This window comes from Aspergillus japonicus (genome assembly GCF_003184785.1).
Source record: "Aspergillus japonicus CBS 114.51 unplaced genomic scaffold BO86scaffold_27, whole genome shotgun sequence".
NCBI lineage: Eukaryota > Fungi > Ascomycota > Eurotiomycetes > Eurotiales > Aspergillaceae > Aspergillus > Aspergillus japonicus.
This window is the reverse complement of record NW_020291664.1, coordinates 125,241-145,211: the sequence shown is the minus strand read 5'-3', so window position 1 is coordinate 145,211 and position 19,971 is coordinate 125,241. Positions and strand designations below refer to the sequence as shown.

General features: G+C 53.7%; 9 protein-coding genes across 9 annotated transcripts; 5 read left to right on the top strand and 4 right to left on the bottom strand.

Moving 5' to 3' along the window:
- The first annotated feature begins 130 nt into the window (after positions 1-130).
- BO86DRAFT_389563 (lactate 2-monooxygenase) lies at positions 131-1,457 on the top strand. The gene has a single exon (XM_025672166.1). The coding sequence runs from the start codon at positions 188-190 to the stop codon at positions 1,394-1,396; it is 1,209 nt and encodes a 402-aa protein (XP_025527234.1). The 5' UTR covers positions 131-187; the 3' UTR covers positions 1,397-1,457.
- Positions 1,458-1,511: 54 nt separating this feature from the next.
- On the bottom strand, positions 1,512-3,788 carry nop9 (RNA-binding RNA processing protein NOP9). Its single transcript, XM_025672165.1, has one exon. The coding sequence runs from the start codon at positions 3,745-3,747 to the stop codon at positions 1,615-1,617; it is 2,133 nt and encodes a 710-aa protein (XP_025527233.1). The 5' UTR covers positions 3,748-3,788; the 3' UTR covers positions 1,512-1,614.
- Positions 3,789-3,985: 197 nt separating this feature from the next.
- On the top strand, positions 3,986-5,205 carry BO86DRAFT_389561 (RsfS/YbeB/iojap family protein). The gene has a single exon (XM_025672164.1). The coding sequence runs from the start codon at positions 4,130-4,132 to the stop codon at positions 5,075-5,077; it is 948 nt and encodes a 315-aa protein (XP_025527232.1). The 5' UTR covers positions 3,986-4,129; the 3' UTR covers positions 5,078-5,205.
- BO86DRAFT_389560 (formyltetrahydrofolate deformylase) lies at positions 5,136-6,287 on the bottom strand. The gene has a single exon (XM_025672163.1). It carries the CDS (start codon positions 6,137-6,139, stop codon positions 5,288-5,290), a length of 852 nt encoding a protein of 283 aa, XP_025527231.1. The 5' UTR covers positions 6,140-6,287; the 3' UTR covers positions 5,136-5,287.
- Positions 6,288-6,955: 668 nt separating this feature from the next.
- Positions 6,956-9,814, top strand: BO86DRAFT_363044 (uncharacterized protein; the record flags this gene model as incomplete). Its single annotated transcript, XM_025669947.1, has 9 exons — positions 6,956-7,033; positions 7,098-7,180; positions 7,237-7,551; positions 7,663-8,148; positions 8,203-8,411; positions 8,472-8,604; positions 8,654-8,872; positions 8,928-9,083; positions 9,145-9,814. 9 exons carry the CDS (start codon positions 6,956-6,958, stop codon positions 9,812-9,814), a joined length of 2,349 nt encoding a protein of 782 aa, XP_025527230.1.
- A 4-nt stretch (positions 9,815-9,818) lies between these two features.
- Positions 9,819-11,584, top strand: BO86DRAFT_448471 (SDR family oxidoreductase). Its single transcript, XM_025676649.1, has 3 exons — positions 9,819-9,939; positions 9,999-10,503; positions 10,590-11,584. The coding sequence occupies exons 2-3, from the start codon at positions 10,224-10,226 to the stop codon at positions 11,477-11,479; spliced, it is 1,170 nt and encodes a 389-aa protein (XP_025527229.1). The 5' UTR covers positions 9,819-9,939; positions 9,999-10,223; the 3' UTR covers positions 11,480-11,584.
- Positions 11,585-14,053: 2,469 nt separating this feature from the next.
- Positions 14,054-14,587, top strand: BO86DRAFT_400028 (uncharacterized protein; the record flags this gene model as incomplete). Its single annotated transcript, XM_025673680.1, has 3 exons — positions 14,054-14,181; positions 14,238-14,387; positions 14,464-14,587. The coding sequence occupies 3 exons, from the start codon at positions 14,054-14,056 to the stop codon at positions 14,585-14,587; spliced, it is 402 nt and encodes a 133-aa protein (XP_025527228.1).
- Positions 14,588-15,354: 767 nt separating this feature from the next.
- On the bottom strand, positions 15,355-16,308 carry BO86DRAFT_389558 (uncharacterized protein). Its single transcript, XM_025672162.1, has 2 exons — positions 15,828-16,308; positions 15,355-15,758 (listed from the first exon to the last, which is right to left on the bottom strand). Exons 1-2 carry the CDS (start codon positions 16,110-16,112, stop codon positions 15,669-15,671), a joined length of 375 nt encoding a protein of 124 aa, XP_025527227.1. The 5' UTR covers positions 16,113-16,308; the 3' UTR covers positions 15,355-15,668.
- A 714-nt stretch (positions 16,309-17,022) lies between these two features.
- Positions 17,023-19,847, bottom strand: BO86DRAFT_363039 (siderophore iron transporter mirA). Its single transcript, XM_025669946.1, has 6 exons — positions 19,382-19,847; positions 19,168-19,333; positions 19,023-19,118; positions 18,264-18,964; positions 17,875-18,204; positions 17,023-17,818 (listed from the first exon to the last, which is right to left on the bottom strand). Exons 1-6 carry the CDS (start codon positions 19,594-19,596, stop codon positions 17,431-17,433), a joined length of 1,896 nt encoding a protein of 631 aa, XP_025527226.1. The 5' UTR covers positions 19,597-19,847; the 3' UTR covers positions 17,023-17,430.
- Between the last annotated feature and the right edge of the window lie 124 nt (positions 19,848-19,971).

The following is a 19,971-nucleotide window of genomic DNA, read 5'->3' as shown; positions in this document are numbered from 1 at the left end:
GCAGCGCAGTCAAGAAACAGTCAAGAAATCTTAAATCTCGGCCGATTACCTTTTAGCTTGTGTGACCATGACCTCAACTGTCTTACCCTCACGTAGACCCAACCATATAAACCGTACAAGCACCGCAACCCCCTAAGCCAGCGTACCCTCCCTATACTCCATTCTAGATACCACCCACAAGAACAAAATGACCCCCAACCCAACCCCCTACACCTACGAAAACGCCATCTACAGCGCCGGCCTGGGCGACGAGCGCCCGCGCTTCCCGCCGCACCCGCACGACTGGGAACCCACCGCGAAATCCCGCCTGTCGGCGGATAGCTTCGGCTACGTGCACGGCTCTGCGGGCACCGGCCAGACGGACGCGAACAACCGCGCGGCCTTCCGGCGATGGAACCTGGTGCCGTCGCGCCTGGTGCCGTCCGACTACCCGGACCTGAAGGTGAACCTCTTCGGCGAGGAGTACCCCTACCCGATCGCCGTCGCCCCGGTCGGCGTGCAGAAGATCTTCCACCGCGACGGCGAGGCCGCCGTGGCGCGCGCCGCCGCCGAGGACAACGTACCTTACATCCTCTCGACGGCGGCCTCCACCAGCATCGAGGATGCCGCGAAGGCCAACGGCGCGGACGGGAAGCGCTGGTTCCAGCTGTACTGGCCGCTGAACGAGAACAACGACATCACCGCTAGTCTGCTGCATCGCGCCCAGGACGCGGGCTATACGGTGCTCGTCGTCACCCTCGATACGTACATCCTCGGCTGGCGGCCGAGTGATCTAAGCAATGCGTATAACCCCTTCCTCCGCGCGGATAGTATCGGGGTCGAGCTGGGGTTCACGGATCCCGTGTACCGGCGCACGTTCAAGGAGAAGCATGGCAAGGAGGTCGAGGAGGATCTGGGCGCCGCGGCGCAGGAGTGGGCGCATACGGTCTTCCCTGGCAAGAGTCACGGGTGGGAGGACCTAAAGTTCCTGAAGGAGCACTGGAAGGGCCCGATTGTGTTGAAGGGGATCCAGACCGTCCGAGACGCGGAGTTGGCCGTCCAGCATGGCATGGATGGCATTGTTGTGTCGAATCATGGCGGCCGGCAGCAGGACGGTGGCATTGCCTCGTTGGAGGTCCTGCCGGAGATCGTCGATGCGGTGGGCGACAAGATCGAGGTGCTGTTTGATTCCGGGGTGCGCTGTGGTGCGGATATCGTCAAGGCGCTGGCGCTCGGGGCGAAGATGGTGCTCATCGGGAGACCGTATGTTTATGGGTTGGCGATGGGGGGCCAGGCCGGGGTGAGCCATGTCTTGAAGTGTCTCTTGGGGGATCTGGATCTGACGCTGCATTTGTCGGGAGTGCCGTCGGTGCGGAAGGAGCATTTGAATCGGTCGATTTTGAGGGAGGCGAAGTAGACCGCCCCTTTAACCCAGTGAGATTATACTTCCCAATGTATTGTAGACTATACACGTCGATGCCAATGAATGATACACGAATTACTGTGTTGGTATAAGTTTATTGCAAGAGGTCAAAACTTTTTCTATCCGCTAATAATATACATGCTCTCTCCGCAGAGATTATTTACAGGTGGGAAAGCCGCATTGTTCATTATTCCATCACACCCTCCCATACATCACGAGCTGGTGGCAGAGGCTTTCTGGGCATTCTCCTCGGCCTTAGCAGCGAACTTGGCTCGAGCCAGTTCGATCCGTGATTTGGGACGCTCGCCCGTGCTGTTGACAGCATCCAACCCCTTGGCCTTGGCAGCCCACTCGCCTCGTCGTCTCTTGTACAGATCCATCGACCAGTTCCTCCACACGGCCCGACCCACAAACGAGTCGCGCAGGGCCATCTCGTTTTGCGCAAGCTCCTGCGCCATCCGCTCCTTGACGAAGAAGACATCCTTCGTCGCCTGCCACAGGGCGTCCACCACGCGAGATCCACTGCTGTCCAGGGCCAGATCCTTGAGTTGTCCGGTGAAGCGGGTGACCAGCTGGCGGCGGAACTGAGTGGTTGAGGTGGGCAGTGTGAGGGCTTGTTGCAGGACATGCGAGGCAGTGGGGTCCGTAGCGATCTTGAGTAGGGACTCTGTCGACTGCGCCAGCAAGCCAGAGTACACCAGCCCGCTCAACGCTCCGGGAGCAGTCAACATCGTCTGCGCGAACAGGGAGCTGTGCAATCTAGCCGCCGCGAGAGCCTTCTGGTTATTGGGGGCGCTGGTTCCCTCCTCGCCATATCTCGGTTGTTCCACATCATCCTGAGAAAAGCCCTCCAGCCACAGCATCTTATCCAGGCGGCGAGCGGGGTCACGGTCGTAGGCAGCTTCCAGAGCACGGGCGATAGGGGCGGTATCAACCCCACGGATCAGACAACGCTCAATCAAGGCCTTGGGAACGATCAATCGGGACCGCTCAATGAGACCAGAGATCTGGGGAACAATTAAGTCGACCGCCTCTTTGAGATCGTCCTTACCAAGACGCTCGAGGATACGCAGGACGACATATCCAGCGGTAATGTTGCGTGCAAGGGAGCCCATCTGTTCGCGCATGAGGTTCTTGTACAGCGCCTTGAACAACTTTCCAGGCAGACATTTGACGATGGTCTCCAGTAGTCGCGAGCCAACTGGGTCGTACAACAACCCACGGACGAAGATGGTGCTCTCAGAGCCTTCCGTGAACTCTTCGTCGGGGATCAGTCGTCTCGTGATCGACTTGGGGTCTTTGGCGCTCGACTTTCCGAAATGCGACAGCTCCAAATACACCAACACCTGCAGCACCGGGTTTCCAACGGGGTGGGTAGCCAGTGCGCGTAGATACGTGTCATCCAACCCAGACACCATATCTTTCATGACCTTCTTCAAAGTGGCCTCGAACGTCTCGGGGACGCCTCTCTTATGGGCCACGGGGTTCTCCTTCGGCGTATCGGTGCTGGCGAGACCCAATCTCTCCTTCTTCCGACTAGCGACAACGGAGTCGCTCAACGACAGATCCACCGGTTCTCCCGCCAAAACCAGCAGGAGGACTCTGATCGTGTGCGACGCAAACCTCTCGGTAAGCAGGTATCCCCAGTTTCCTTGCAGCTCCTCCACCACCGTCATGAACATCTCGGCCAGCGACAGCTCGGGCTCCGGCTCCTCGTCCTCCTCTCCGTCCACCTCCATCTTCTCCACCTTAGGCTTCGATGACTTCTGAGTGAGGCCGGGCGCGGCGTTGATGAACAGGGTCTCGCAGCAGTGACTGGCGAACCGGTGCTGGACGAGGTGCAGGAAATGGCCGATGAACTTGCTGAACAGGCGTCGGATCTGGCGCATGTCGGACAGTGAGATGAGCTTCTCCATCAGCCGCGAGCACGACTGGCTGCACGCGATCTTCAATTCCTTGCCCCGAGCCTCCGTGTACACACTGTCAAGGAACACCCGCCGCTCCTCGTCGTCACCGAACTGGTTCAGTTCCAGCACCTCGCTGGCGCGGGAAAAGTATTCCTGTTCCTCGGGGTCCAGGAGACCGAAGAACACCGTCTCGCCGGCATCACCATTCTCCTGGTCGAAGCCCTCCTGCTCGGTTTGTTGGTCGTAGGATGGCTCCGCATCCAATGCGATGTAGTCGGCGCCCTCGGTAAAATCGTTGTGGGCGGGCTCGTCGTCGGTCGAGGGCTTCATGCGCTTGGGCAGGGTCTCTTCGGGGACTTCATCACGTTTGCGCTTGGCGGCGTCCTTGTTGGCCTTGTCGGCGGCCCGACGACCTCTCTTCTGATTCTCGCGCGGCATTTTGGATTGACCTTGGTTGAATGGACAGGCTTGCGATCAACGGTCGGGGGCCAGTTTTTTTTCGGCGGAAACCCAGCGGTGGTCCAAGCGTCTCCGCGGGTTGTTTGCCGCGTTTGCAGGGCGAGGCCAGGCCAGGCGGTCAGGCGCAAATTTTGAAATGTTTGCTGGCTGTCACGTGCACTTCGTCATTTCGACGATGCTGCTTCGTTTCTGCGGCCGAAATATTCCAAAGTTGGTCGCCGTCGTAACTCAAAGATCATCGACGCTTCAATTGACTCTTTTTCTCTGGCTGGCAACCTCATTTTGTCAGCTGCATTTTTTAAACCACATACATCCAAGAAAAACCACAAGAACATCAAAATCCTGGTCGTCGAACCCGACCATGCTGAACAGAGCTCTTCTCCGAACGCCCTGGTTGCGACCAGCAATCTTCAGCGCCTCACACCCCTCGATCAGCGCAACAGCAGCCTCAGCACCGCGCTTCCCAGCCCTCTACGCCACCACCAGACCTCTCACCTCCTCCCCCTCCCGTCAATCTGAACACCCACCCACGACAACCGCAGCGCCACCGTCCGAGACTGCTGCACTGCCATCGCAAGACCCCGAACCCGCTACCACAGCCACCACCACTACCACAACCCCCGAACCCACCTCCCACATCCCCTGGTACCTCCAAGACGAGCCCGACCAGCCCGCCACGCGCCCAATCACCTCCGGCGACCAGATCCCCGCCCTTCCGGAAAACCCGCCGGCCCTCCTCGCGGCGCTGCTGGAGTACACCTTCAAAGACTTAGGTCTGGACGGGCTGAAGCTCCTGGACCTGCGGGGACTGGACACGCCGCCCGCTCTGGGCGCCAACGTGATCATGATCGTCGGCACGGCGCGCAGCGTCAAGCACCTGAACGTCTCGGCGGACCGGCTGTGCCGCTGGCTGCGGAGCACCTACAAGCTGACGCCGTTCGCGGACGGGCTGCTGGGCCGCAACGAGCTGAAGATCAAGCTGCGGCGCAAGGCGAAGCGCGCGCGCCTGGCGAGCAAGTCCGGCACGCTGGTGGACGACAAGGACGACGGCATCACGACCGGGTGGATCTGCGTGAACGCCGGGATCGTCGAGGAGGCGCCCCAGGCTGAGGTGGCGGCCGCGGAGGAGGCCGGGTTCGAGGGCTTCGGGAATGCCGGGTGGGGCACGCGCGTGGTTGTGCAGATCTTTACGGAGGAGAAGCGCGCCGAGGTGGATTTGGAAGGGCTCTGGGAGAAGAATCTGGCCCGTGTTGGGCGGCAGAGGGAGAGGGAGAGGGCCGAGCGCGAGGATGGGGTGGAGTGGTTGTAGTGTAAGTAGTCTCCCGAGAAGAGGGGGTTCATGATGGGGTGTAAGATTACGTGAATGCATTTCGGGGCGCTTATGTACATTAAATTCCATTCTGCTTTGGAGCCTTCCCCCTGGGTTGTGGGGGAGGTTGAAAATCAACGCCACATTAGGTGTACATGAGTCTTTTGTATATATAGAAGTCGATGTTGTCTAACTTTTGTTTCGGGGTGTCTAGTTGAACACCACGGTCTTGTGGCCGTTGAGCAGCACGCGGTGCTCGGCGAAGTACTTGACGGCGGTGGCGAGGACGTTGCTCTCGACGTTGGAGCCGGCGTGGGTCAGCTCCTTGGGGCTGAGGGCGTGGTTGACGCGGACGACGTTCTGCTCGATGATGGGGCCCTCGTCGAGGTCGCTGGTGACGAAGTGGGCGGTGGCGCCAACGATCTTGACGCCGCGGTCGTAGGCCTGGTGGTAGGGCTTGGCGCCCTTGAAGCTGGGCAGGAAGCTGTGGTGGATGTTGATGATCTTGCCGGACATGGCGTCGCAGAGCTTGGACGAGAGCACCTGCATGTAGCGGGCGAGGACGACCAGGTCGATGTGGTGCTCGGCGATGAGCTCGAGGATGCGGCCCTCCTGCTCGGCCTTGGTGGCCGCGGTCACGGGCAGGTGGATGAAGGGAATGTTGTAGGTGGCGGCCAGGGCGGCGAAGTCCGGGTGGTTGGAGACGATCAAGGGGATGTCGATGGCCAGCTGGCCGGTCGACGCCCGGAACAGCAGGTCGTTCAGGCAGTGGCCGATCTTCGACACCATGATTAGCACCCGCGGCTTGGCCGTCGCCGAGACCAGCTCGAAGGTCATGGCCAGCTTCTCGGCCGTCGGCGCGAACGCCTCCCGCAGCTGCTCCAGCGTGGGCGCCGGCGTGCTCTCGGGCTTGAAGTGCACGCGCATGAAGAACCGCTCCGAAGTCGGGTCGCCGAACTGCGACGAGTCGATGATGTTCAGGTTGTTCTGCACCAGGTAGGCCGTCACCGCGTGGACGATGCCCGGGCGGTCGGGGCACGAGAGGGTGAGGATGTAGCTCATTTTGGTTGAGGAGGGTGGATGTTGAATCGGGAGAGAGAGGAAGGGAGGTGGTTGAAGAAGGGAAGAGGGGATTGGCGCGGGGGAAGTTAGAAATAAGAATAAGGTTGTGGAGGTTGGAGGTTGTTCCTGACAAGATGCAGAATTTAAGCCGCTGGCGAGAGCCTTAGAAAGCAGGTTGCCCCGCCGCAAGCGGCGATGAGTCAATCCGGTCTCGCGCTCACTGGCCCGCCGCCCTGGTGATTGATTAGATTAGGGCCGGAGCTTAGGGCTGATCGTCTAGGGTTTTGGCTTAGGGCTGTAGATCATTCTGCACGACCTGACCTTTAAGGCTGAGCTAGCAGTTTAGGCCAGGCTGCGGGGGGATTTGCTTGACCCTGAGATGCAGGTTGGTCTGGAGTACTTGTAGCTCAGTAGCTGCACGAGCCACCTCATTGATCTCTCGCTCGATTGCTGGTCCCACTAGTCACCATTGTTTCCTCAAAAGTGACTGGGAATATATGTGACAGTGCATGAGGCATTTTTCACACAGTACACATCATCCCTAACTTAATGATGCCCCTTATAGTATTTAGTATAAAAATAAAAGGCACCTGCAGGTTCTGGGTGCATCAAACACACTTTGGAAGGTGAATAGCATGATGTCTTGGTGTATGCCTGAGGCACCCAGCTGTTGCCGGAGTGGGAATCCCGAGTCCTCAGTGACTGCTACCCATCACGGAATTCATATCCCGATGCTTGATCTCATCCCACTTTTTGCCATGGCCCCGCAATTCTGGCATTCAAACTTCATTCATGGTGTCTCGCGCATTATCAATCATGTCTCCGAAGAGCAAGTCCTCAAAGCCTGTTCGAAAGCATGTGACGACGGCGTGCAACCCTTGCAGAGAGGGCAAGGTGAAGGTACTCGACACGCGAGGTCCGAGAGAAATGCGTTTGCTGATCACAACACACATCCCAGTGCGACGGAGCCAATCCCACTTGCGGAAATTGCGAGGCAAAAGGCAAGAGATGCTCCTATCGCCAAGTTGATGACAGGCGCAAGTAAGCTCTACACATCAATTCTAGGGTATCACCGCTCATGAGCTATCCTTCTTTAGAATCCCGGTACGAGTGAGCTTCGGTGTTCTGGCAAAGAGAGTCAATCAGCTTGTTTCTTATATCGAAGGACAAGGCTTAGAAATCCCTGGCATGGATGAGAGCGACAGTTTGATGATCGAAAGCATATTTGATGCGCTTGGGATGGAATGTTATGGCCTTAAAACTGGGAAGGATACGTCGACTCTACAGCGGTACCATGACTTCGCCAAATCTGGGGAAGACGGTCCGCTTTCTCCAAGTGCAATAACACCTCATCATTATGATGCGGTTGCCGCTTCTTTTTCACCATCGACCGGTGCAGATCTGCAAGAGACGTTAGGCGCGCAGAGCCTTGTATCCTCAATAGCACAGCCAGTGCAAGGCGTCTCGGGGAAAAGCTCAACAGCGCTGAATGGTGATAAGAAAAAATCTACGTCTCTACGAAGTCAAAGGGATGAATCGCCGAACACGACGATCCCCAGGGCGCTCGCTGCCTCGGCGTGCTCCTCTGACCCCACCGAAACTAGACCTCAACCTCAACCTACTCCGCCTCCTCATGATTTCGAGGAGCACGAAGAGGATGAGGTTACTAATCAGCTGTCATGCCGATTAGGACGACTTCAAGTGATGCATGACGGACAGCTGCGGTACTACGGGTCCACCTCCAACCTCAACCTCCTGGATATCCTGGTCGGTGTCGCTCCGCCATGCTCGACAAATGCTCAAAAAGGAGCACACGAAGTCTTGAAGAGTGCGGAGCTTGATGTCCCAGTTGAGGAATCATTCGAAGAGCATCTGCTGAAGCTCTACTTCACATGGCAAGATCCCTGTCTTCATGTCGTGGACGAACAAGTATTTTGGAGGTCTAGAGCACAGGATCTGTACGATGACTTGGATACACCATACTACTCGAACACGCTAGTAAATGCTATGTAGGTATTTCCCTCAATATTCCAGACGCTTTGTGTCCACTGACAATTTTGCAGGTGTGCAATTGGAGCTGCGTACGAGCCACGATACCACCCGAGTTTTGTAACCTTTCCTCGCTCGCTCGCCGAGTTCTTCGGTGACCGTGCTAAAGTATTGCTTGAGTTAGAATTGGAGAATCCATCATTGGCCACAGTTCAAGCCTTGGTTATATTGGGTGGGTATGAAGCCTCGTGTACGAGGGATACGCGGGGCTGGGTGTACAGTGGTAAGTCTTGGACGTTGGCGAGCGATAACGAAGCCCAAGGAAACAAACTGACTTTGTAAGGCATGGCTATGCGACTAGCCTTTGATCTTGGACTTCATCTGGATATGGCTCCATACGTGGCTAAAGGCATCATTCCTTCGGAAAATGCCGAAATTCGCCGCCTAACCTTCTGGGGAGCATATATGAGCGAACAGTACGACCAATTCATTCCCTCCATAACTCCCTTCTAACAAGGTATCCAGGTTCTGGGGTTGGTACCTCGGTCGTCATACTCGAAGCCCATTGCCGGTGATCACAGTCCAGAAGCTGGATGGGTGCAATAATTCAGGAGCGAAAAGGTGGGAGCCATATGGCTCCCCAACCGCCTCGGACAACATAGCCGCTTTCCCAAACACATTGAGGAAACTATCCTCAGAATGGATCTCTCTCTATGATCTCCCATTGCCACTTACTGATGTTTTGTAAGATCACAGGCGATGTGCAGGCATTGAAGCCATTCACTAACATAGGATCCAGATATGGCTGCTCTTCTATCTCCACACGGGAAATGCAGAAGCTAGCAGCCGATACAGTGGAGAAGCTCAAGTCTTGGAAGGCTGACTTGCCAGCAGAGCTGAGCGTTGATGAATCCGAGAGTGGAGTTCAGCCTCTTCCGCACGTGCTGGCCCTACAGTGAGTTGGAACGAGATCCGCAAGCCTATCGCTACTGTGGCATATACTAATGCTCAGTCAGCATGCAATATTACCAGGTGATGATTCATTGTCACCGTCCGTACATCTCTCACGTTCTCCAGCCTCAGCCGCCCCAGGGTCCAGGCTCAGGGCATGCACGCATGACGTGCATCGAGTCGGCGATATCGATAGCGAAACTCCTCGCCCTCTATGAGCGACACTATAATTTCCGCCGGGCCAATTATTTAATTGTGTCATTCGTCTTCTCGGCTGCACTAATTCTTATTTTCATCACGGTACCTGCGAAAGGTAATGACGAAGATCAAGAGTTGATCGAGCATCTGAACACTTGTTTCCGTGCGCTGGATGAGATGGGCAGTCGCTTCGAAAATGCGAGACGCACCAATACTTTTCTCACAACACTGCAGCGCGAGTGGCAGAATCTCCGGCGAAATACGAAGGTATCTTCAGGCATCAAGCGGAAGTTGCCGTACTCGTTCACAACGACTGGCCGTCGGACTACGGCTCGAGATGGGAGTCCCCCACGCCCAGCACATGATCAGAGCTGGTCTGCAGCAGCGGTAGAGCGAACAGTAGAACAAGCAGATGTTCTTCGACACTCAACTGATATCCCTTCCATCGATAATGGCTTGACTTACTCTCTGGATTTCATGGAGTCCGATTTGTGCAATATCCTTCTCAGCGAGGGAATTCCGAGGGCATTCGTGTAGCCATCATCATGTGACGCGTCCGATCGGGTTCTCTATTCCTGGTTGTGAGTATACTATCATGGATCGCTCCCAAATGATGTCAGGGTTTCTCATGTCTGAACAGAAAAGCAGTGGGGCTCTTCAAGGTGATTTCATGCTGTGATTGGACTCAAAGGCTTTAATGCATGTTGCTAATATAAGTCAGCTTTTTTTTCCAGGGCAAAATCATCATCGAACAAGACCCATGCAGGGTATCATCCGGTAAACGAATTCCGGCAGCCAAGACAGATTACAAATACACATCGAAGATATAAATCAAGAGGTCAAAGTGGTTACTCAGAACAAGCAAATCAGTTCCTCTACTCGGTTCAGACTCTTATCTTCTTCTGGGATCTCGCACCGTCCTGCACTTGACGCATAGTTAAACATCATGACTAGCGATGGGAAACATGCTCTCATCTTCGGGGCATCAGGCATCTCGGGCTGGTCGCTCCTCAACCAGTGTGTCTCATACCCTTCTCCAACGAGTTTCAGACGCATTACAGGCTTGTGTAATCGTCCTCTCGCGAAAGAAGAATCTCTGCTTCCCGATGACTCTCGGTTGAGAATTATTCCTGGGATTGATCTCACAGCCACCGTGGACACCGTTATAGAGCAGCTGAAAACGAAGGTTGACGAGGTGGAAACGGTGGATGTTGTCTTCTTCTGTGGTAGGTTGGAAAATGGCTCCGTCTGGGTTCAACGTGCCCTTCCGTCTCATCGACACGTCAATCTAACATGAATGCCCTCTGCACAGCATACGTCCAAACCAGCGACCCCGAATCTTCGAAAAGGATTAACACCCAGATCCTACGCACGGCGATCGAAGCCACCAACGCTGCTGCGCCCAACCTAGAGGTCGTCATCCTGCAGACAGGCGGCATGGGATACGGACTGGGATTCCCCAAAGAAGTCAATCTCCAGGCGCCCCTGCACGAGGACCTCCCACGTATCCCCGAGCCATGGCACAGTAATATCTTCTACTACAGCCAGTACGATCTTCTGACGGAGCTGTCCCAGCGGCACGGCAAATGGACCTTCTCAGAGATCCGGCCCGACGGCATCGTGGGGTTTGCCCCCGGCTCCAATGCGATGAACATGGCCCACGGCATTGCGTTCTACCTCACGCTCTACCGGCAGGTTCACGGGGCGGGTGCGCGCGTCCCGTTCCCGGGCAAGCCGCACGGGTACCACGCCTCCCACAGCGATACTTTTCAGGACATCCTGTCCAAGATGGAGATCTTTGCCGCGTTGAATCGCGACCGGTGCGGCAATGGCTCGACCTTCAATTCTGCGGATGGGGAGGTGGTGCGCTGGGCGCAGGTCTGGCCTGGGTTGTGTGCATACATTGGTCTGGTTGGGTGCGAGCCTGACGGGGAGAAGAGAGCTTCCATGCAGGAGTTTGTGGAGGCTCACATGGAGACGTGGAAGGCCCTGATTGAGAGCAAGGGGCTGAAGAAGGGATTTATTGAGACGCAGAACTGGGACCATGTTCGCTTGATGCTCTTGGACTTTGATTTTGATCGCCAGTATTCGCTGGATAGGGCCCGGGCGGCGGGGTTTCGTGAGTCGATTGACACGGTGGAGGGGTATAAGGTTGCTTTTGATCGGATGGCCAAGGCGCGACTCATTCCTGCATTCAGGTGAAGGTGATGCCGGAGAGATCGGGACTATACAGACATGCTGCCTGGGTACCGATGAATACTGTTGGTAAACATTGTGATCGCCATATTGTTATAATCTAAATTTGCCCGCCCAATGAGCCCCTGAAGATGGTCACGTCGAATGCAAATTTCCTATCATTAGTGTGGTGATTTAACAACTTTACCCTGGCCTTTCCAGCAGCTCTTAATAGATTCATTTGCTTACTATACAACTAGTAGACATACTTTCTAAGTCGTATTTACCCGCGCCACAAGCAACCCTCATAGCTTCCACCTCACTTTAAACCCAGACAAAAGATCGAACAAAGCAAACCCTACCAAGCAGGAGACCTACCCCGCGCAACATACTTTCCATAGCATCTCCAGAAGACTTCAACTACCGACAACCCACGGCTTGAGTGAATGTGGAGAAGTGGAGAGGTTGAGAGTGTTGCCTCAGAAGGCGGCTTTGAAGACGTGGATTGGGGGTGTTTGGATGTGTGAGAATGTGATTGAGTTGAGTGGCCCAGATAGTCATGGTAAAGGCTGATCTGGCTAAAGAGGTTGCTAGGCATATGAGGTCTTGTTGAGCAAGCATGCGAAGGGCAAATTGGTCATTCGTGTTTAGGATGAGGTACCGTCTATAACAGGACAATGAGCGGGTTTTATTTTCATTCTACGTTGTTTCAATCACATTGCAAGGGCATTTGTCCTTGAAGGAGCTGCTGAGTTAGCACAAGCAAAACCATGACTCGGTGTTGAAATCACTGCTACAGGAAAGGGTGTACCAGGCTTAGGGAAGGGCAAGTGAAGGCATGAATGTCTGAATTCTTTCCTTTTACATTCATAAATCACAGTCATCTGTCACGACAGCTGCTACAAGAAACAGTCCATCTACGCACAATGCTGTGAATACTGATCTCCAGGCTCCAGCATCAGTTTATGCGAATCCTCACAAGGATTTTTCTTGCTCCCTGTCTCCAGAGACCAAATTTCCCAGCGCACGTGAGGTTGATTCTGCTGTCTGATGGTTCACTAACTATAGCCTAATGCTGACACGATCACCGAGACCTGCATAAACCACCTGCGATGCAACAACCGAGAAATATAATTCTGGAAGCACGTCGTACAGAATACGCATTGGTCGAAATGCTCCTTGGAGAGTTATTTTTGCAATTGCCCAATGCTGAGTGGCTGTTTTCAAAATCTCCACGTGCAAGGTGATGTTGCACGAGAATACGAGGCAGGGATCCGGCGCATGGACTTCATGCTGCTCAACTGTCGATGCTACTACGTCATGACACTCCGAGCTTCTTGACATGCTTTTGGAATGCTGACAAGCATCACCCGCGCAGCGTGTCATGTAGATGGCCTGGAGTCGAAGTCGCCGCTGCTATCCACAAGGGCTCCACGAAACCTCACAGAGCCAAGCCCTAAGTCCCCTGAGCGTCAGGATTCGAACCCCTTGGGGCTATCTATGTTAGGTTTTGTGAGAACCTAATTATATGGTGTATCTAGATCAAGACCGTTGTCTTTAAAAAGGCAGATCATTAGACCAGTCGTGGAGCCTACGGCCTGTGAAGGTGGTTTTGAAGACCCTGTGCTGGTCCTTGTTTGTGGCACCGTACACTGCAGATGTACCGACCCCGCGGAAGATCGGAAATGCTAATTGTACCGGAGAATTGTTTCATTGGTATGCTTTTGAATAAGTTGGTGGGATTCGAATTAGAATCTGCACACAGGTGGTACTTTAGTCCACTGCATCCTTAAGTAAAGGTGTAGGTATACTGATTATCAGATTTTACTGCCTGGGGAAAAGACTCACAGTGCGCCACTGAGTACCTTATGGGTACATTTATGAATATATCATCCTTGAGCGGCATCTCCAGATCTATACTGCGCTCAAGAGGATGAGCACCGTAACCTTCATGATTATCCGCAACGCAAAGCTGTGTATCCCTGTTGATAACCTCCAAGATAGCGTCGTATCAAGTCAGGTCAAGCCAGTGACTCAGACCAAAATCCTTCAGACTTGCTTCTGGAGTCTACTTTGCTCACGGGGAGGCCAAGCCGTCTACGTCGTGAGGGGTTCACTCAACAAAGGAAGCCCGATTCATCCCTGCTTGATTGCAAAGTATAGCCTAAGCTGGAAGCTAGCACAGTCAGCCAGACACATTCTTCGCCTGTGATTAACTCTATCGCTTCGTATAGCAAGATGTCTCCGCGTGATGGCAGTAACAGATACGTAAACATGTAACCTTGTCTTCATAATTGGTCTGGCGTCAGGCCTTCTATTCTCGGCAATGCGACAATAGATTCTTTTTGGACTGTCAGGATCATTCTCTATCTCGAGTGACTGCTCTTGTGGAACAATGGGTGCAATGATCACAGCTTTCATCGATATGCATGATGTTATGGCATCAGCCAAAGAGGAAGAGAAGCGACTGGGGTATAAGTAGTGCCATATTACCTTCGAAGCCCATCAACCAGATCCCCAAAACTCTTACCTCTCCCATCACCGGTAGTACCCTTCAAACTCAAACTCAAGTCCAGAACTGAATCCCCAAAAGACCTCAAAATGCAGCTCACCTCCCTTACTATTGCCACTCTCCTAGCCACTGCAGGCGCAGTCTCCATCTACAAGCCCGCCGCCGGCGACCGAGTCGACGTCTCCAAGGAGTGGCAAGTCTGCTACAATGCCGTCAAGTAGGTATCTCGTCATCACGTCCGGAACTACCAGTGAATTGAAATAAACTCTCAAGCACCGATCCCCAACAATTCTGCCTCTACCTCACCAACTTCGTCGAATACCCTCCGCAAATCATCGATCTGCTCAACCGCCAGCCGGTCCAGCGGGACGCGGGCTGCGTGACCATTCCCGGCAAGTGTTATCCAGGGCTGCGGACGACAATGTATGTTGCATCGACTTGTGTTTCTTCGCGATGCTGTGCTGTGGGTACTTGTCCTAATCTATGAGGATGTGGTTAGTCCGTATCGCGTGCGGGCGGCCGAGTGCGCGGATCCGAATACGATCTACGCCGAGTCCGGGGATTTCTGGCCGTATCAGTCCAAGTGCCCTGCGACGACTCTTACTAGGGTGGCAAGGGAGTGAACAGATGTGGTAGTCTGAAGGTGGTATTCAACATACCTACCTATGTTCCAGGTTCTCATGCCTTTGTCTTTGGATGGTGGGTAGGATGATGGGTTAAATTTGGACGAGCGGATCTCAACATCGCTCAGTAGGGCAGACCATCGGTAGTTCGATTTAGTTGGACGTAGGACTTGCTGTATATGCAATCATCTGGTTCTGGGAAATTGTCGTTCTGAGTTATGTTGGTTTCCTGTTCTGGGAGAGGATTGAACGTAAACGTAGGCGGTCGGTGATTTTGTAGCTTAAGACCAATATTCGAGCGAGTGATATCAATTTAGCACTTCTGACACTGTACACAAAAATATGTTGGGGTAGGCCATCGTACTTGTTGTGCATGTATTGATCGTGCAGTATACCCGGGCCGTCCGGTGTCGGATTCAGCCGGTTTCCACTGCGCAGCGAATCTGTGTGTAGGCTTCTGCATGATAACCATGATGCTGTAGCTCTGGAATAGCCGCGCGGTGGATTTTATTTGTGTCTGGAACACAGTTGTATTGCGATATGGTTGGTGTAACTCTGCAATTGCAGTCCCCGGCTGCTGCAGCCCTCGCATGCATCGAATCAGTTGGCCATCCAATGCAGGAACTACTGCATGATCGACTCGTCTACTGTACTTTCCTGCAGCATTGGGACAACCCTCCCTTATCACAACCCACGCCCGACCCATCTGCTTATCCCCGACTAGACAAATTCCATCAGGACCGGTTCTGTGAACGAGTGCCCAGTGCATAGAAAAAACCGACATTCTATTGTTCCTGTCCGAAAATGCAACTATACAGATAAATGCTGGAAACCGATCACAACGAAGAACGAAAAGGAAAAGAGATCCCCGACAGGTGCCGCACCAGAACAATGACTGCTGCTTGCAAGTGCGTATCGCCGCCCGGCCTAGAGTAGACTGCCGACCGTAGCTGACCCCGGGGTGTGATGCAAAGGACCTCGCGTAGAAAAATAAAAGTGGTATCCCAAAGTCGAATTTTGCTGAAACTAACGCGCGCGCGAGACCGATGACTTCAATTGCGTATCCATTTGCCCCGAATGCTTACAGAGAGGTGTTCTCCTCGTCCTCGATTCCCCAATCGCCGATGATCTCGGTGGTGTTACGCTTCCGCATAGTGGAGATCCATTGTGCCTGCAAGCGATTGGATCCTCCGGTTAGTTCATACTATTTGACGGAGCAAAGTCATAGGTCTTGACGCACCTCGTAGGACGTGAACTCGCCGTTGACGCACTTGCCGGGCTGCAGGGCGTATCCCTCCCCGGCACACTTGGCGGACTTGTAGGCAGTCAAAACCAAGTCACCAGGGGTGGCCTTGACCGACTTCCACTTGGAGCTGGCAAGAGTGCCGCACTCTTCGAGTTTATCACCGGTGGTGGTGGAGCTATCGGGGTCGCCTTTGCAGTCCTTCTCGGTGTAGCCCTTGATCTCATAGGCTTGGACAGAAAGGCCGAGGGCCAGGGCGACGAGGAGAGATTTGAGCTGCATGTTTGGATGAGGAGGATGGAAGAGAGTCTCGGTCAGTAGTGGAATGGTATGGATGGGTTGTTGGGAATTGAGGATGATGGGAAGTTAGGTAGAGTATGGCGGAGGGAGGAGAGAGAGCGGGCGGTCGGTGTTTGAGTTTCAGGAGAGGAAAGAGGAAAGAGGAACTTGGAAAGAACTTCTAGCCTCAACAAACTGGCAAACTGGCAAACAGGCTTCAGGGGTGGGTCAGGCACACCTGATTATAATTTTGTATTTGTTGTGATTTGTCTATCCACTCAGCGCTGCTGGGGCCAACCATTCCTGTTCAGTGCAAGATTGGTAGGCAGCGTGCCAAGTTTAGAACATCTGACGACGACCACTGAAGTCAGATTCAGGTGTTTCATCTTTCTTGCATACAGTAATCTCCTTGGCAGGAACACTGCCGATGACTATGAATATGTTACAACTTACAAGCAATAATCCAGCGACGATCATGACTGTGTTACCGCATCGATGGAGCAAGGCTTTATTTTGTTATTGTATTGTGCCCCCCTGGCTCCATCCGACCGAATGGGGCCGATCAATCATCAATGGAATGTGGCCACTCGAAAACAACTTGGCACGCCACCCCACGCCCCAGCCTTGACCTGACATCGGCGTTCCAGAAGCAATGGGCAGGCCCAAGAGAGGAAGAATAAGGCATGCTCGGACAACGAGTCTTGGACCGACCTCAGCCTTGAATCTTGACTTTCGTTCCTGCAGCTGGACTCAGTCAATTGGAAGAAAGTACGGAATAGAGAGGCATTGTCACGTGGATCCTTACGTGTATGGTCACATGAGTGGTATAATTCATCGGTGCATATGCATAGCTGACTAAGGCCACAACGTAGCCGGTGGGCCACTTCTCTGCATAATTTACTTTCTTCCCTCTGAACACCTCCAACCTGTGCCCAAATCTGCCTTTTCTCGATAAGTCTCATATCACCATACTCAGACATAACTCAATCCCCGTGATCTGACTTTCTCAGTCAACAAAAACGCCTTTCCCTGACCAATATCGTTGGCAAGTACGGGAATATATTTCGAGGCATCTTTACAGATCTGTGACTTGAGAAAACGCTCTATACTTCCACCAAAGCCATAATTAAATCCTAGATCGAAATCTCTCGAAATCTCTCGATATCTCTCGCTCAAAGCCTATCATTAGAAGAAAAGTTCCGTCATCTAGTCGATCACCTTCCGGATATCTGATGCACCACCATCTCAAGAGATGCCAGTCTGACGTTTTGGAAAGCCATGTTGCTTTCTCGCAGCTGATGTAACCTGTTTAGCACTTCGACTACTCTTCGGCTCGATAGCTATTCTCAGCACCGGCAGGAGTCGAAGTTGCCCTAGCACTCTTCCCCGCCTGGATGTCTTCGTGTCCCTTTTCGACAGGAGTCTCAGTAGTAGCTCCTCCCTCCTCATCTTGCGCATCGAGATGTACATTGCGCAGGAAGAACATCACAATCAGCATCGGAGCTAGAGCTGCCAGAGCAGCAATCGCCAAAAGGCGCTGGGACTCCCGATAGCTCCGGTCAATAGCATCACGAGCAGCCGTGCCAGGTTGATACTTCTTCGCCACAACAATAGAACTGAAGATGGTGTGCGCCTGGGATTTGAGCGCATCGGGAAGGTATCGCTCTAGCTTCTTGGGGAGAGTGCTTCGCCAGATGGCGCCGGCCACACTAATCGATACACTTGTCAGACTACCTCGATCGCACAATACACGTCGGACGCTTACCTAGTTCCAATGGCCCCTCCTACGCTCATGGAAGCAAAGAATACCGCCGTCACGACGGAGACTTCCTGTCTGGACACGACGGCCTGGACGGAGACCTGAGCTGCGGTCTGGTAGAAGCCACGCCCAATTCCAATCAGCGATTTGGCCGTGATGAAGGCTGCCTCGCTTCCTGTTTTGCCATTGCCCATATCCACGAGGTAAAGAACAATACCCATACCGAGCACGCAGAGCGGAACACCTCCAAGAACCCAAATTTGCGAGCGACGGGTGTATTTCATGAAGAGCGAGGCGAAGATCCCTGCCACTTGGAAAGCTACTCGCAGGGAGTTGCTGCAGTCATCAACATTAGCATTTAGTCGGATTTGAGAGAGTCATGTGTTAGAGCTTACTCAATCCGTGTGGCATTTCCAGCCTCAAAATGTCCAGCTACTTGCAGGTAGCTGGTGAAGAAAACGGTGAAGACGGAGTAGTGGAAAAAGTCCAAGGCGCCTAGCAGGCAAGCAGCAGCCACGGTGCGGTTGCGGATCATTCGGTATGGGACAAATGGCTTCTTCGCGAACCACGCATCCCACGCCAGGAAGGCAATTACAAACACCACACCCATGACAAGCATAGCAATGAAAGAGCCGTTGTGTCGCCAGGCACCACTGTTGCCCGAGCCAGTCAGGGACAGTGGGATCAAAAACAGCGACAGTCCCAATAGAAGTAGCACGGCGCCGGGCAGATCTAGTTGAATCCATAGGAGATCATAGACCCGACGCCACCAGGGATCCTCGGCCTTCCACCCCAAAGCTGAACTTATGCGGACACGACGAGGGGCACGGTGCTGGTAAAGCACCATGCTTCCGACCAAGGGTGCTGCAGCAACGGGCAGCACGATTGCCCACATACCCCATCCCCAGCGCCATGTGGAGTGGTCGAGGATGTCTTGCGCAACGATCGTGCCCAGGTATAGTGTCGGGATAGTTGTCAGGGAGTCGGGAAGTGTCGACCAGATACCCCGATTGAGCAGATTCGTTACGTCGGCGACGAACACTTGCTGGGTAAGGGCATAACCTGTTGAACCGATGGCTTCGAAGATTCCGGCGGCCTACTCATTGAGAAGCAAAGGTCAGACACGCTCATAATGCCAATCAATGAGAGCATACCATATACTGTGAGATGTTCTTGCAGCATGCATAAATGACATAGCCGAGTACCTGGGCGAAGATTGAGAGGATGAACATCTCAGCTCGACCAAACACCTGAGACCATTGTCAGTATGAAGATAAAGGACGTGCAAGGCTTTCGTACATCGCCCAGCTTAGCAATGATCGGATATGAAGCAATGCGGGTGATGTTCATGACCACACGCGCAGCACTCATGGCCGAGTGCTGCTTGAAGGCGCTCGTTGTGTATGCGGTGTACACCTGGGTTGAATAGTCTGCAAAGTTGACGGCGAAAGTGGCCAGGAACAGACTACTACTGTCAGTCACGACCAGAACGCTCGTAATGTCAGACGCCTACCCAACGAAAGCGATGATCAAGCCTGTCTTGGACCAGATCCTCCGCAACTGCTCTGCTCTCTGGACACCAGCCTGGAGGCTCTCTGAATCCGCCTGGGGGTTCTGCTCATGCTTGGTATGTTCTTCTGATGGCTGAGTTGTGATCTCGGCCATGTTGGTTGAGGCGGGAGCAAACGACTCCCTTGTCTCTTTAGACAAACTCATGGCGCTGCTCATCGTGAGTATGCGTTTTTGCTTGCACGACCGCAGTCATCGGACCGAAGGAAGTCGGCTCAAGAAATAAGAACTTTGACCGCATGCCCAACGGTGGCGTTCATTAGCATCAGGCGACGCCGAGCTTTTTTTCGTGCATAGGTCCGGCTTCTAGCACTGACTCATGCAGCCATAATTCCTGATGCCTCCACCGACACTTCGTATAAGTCGTTCGATTGTGTGCAGCGGCTTCGGAGATCTAATCTAATCTGGCGATGCCACGCGAGATGTCGGACGACCCCCGTAAGAGTTGGTCATTCCAATTCCGCAGACCCCGTTTTCTTGCCTGGACCTTCTCTGACTGGCCTGAGGGAAGTTCAATTCCGGATCAGATAATGG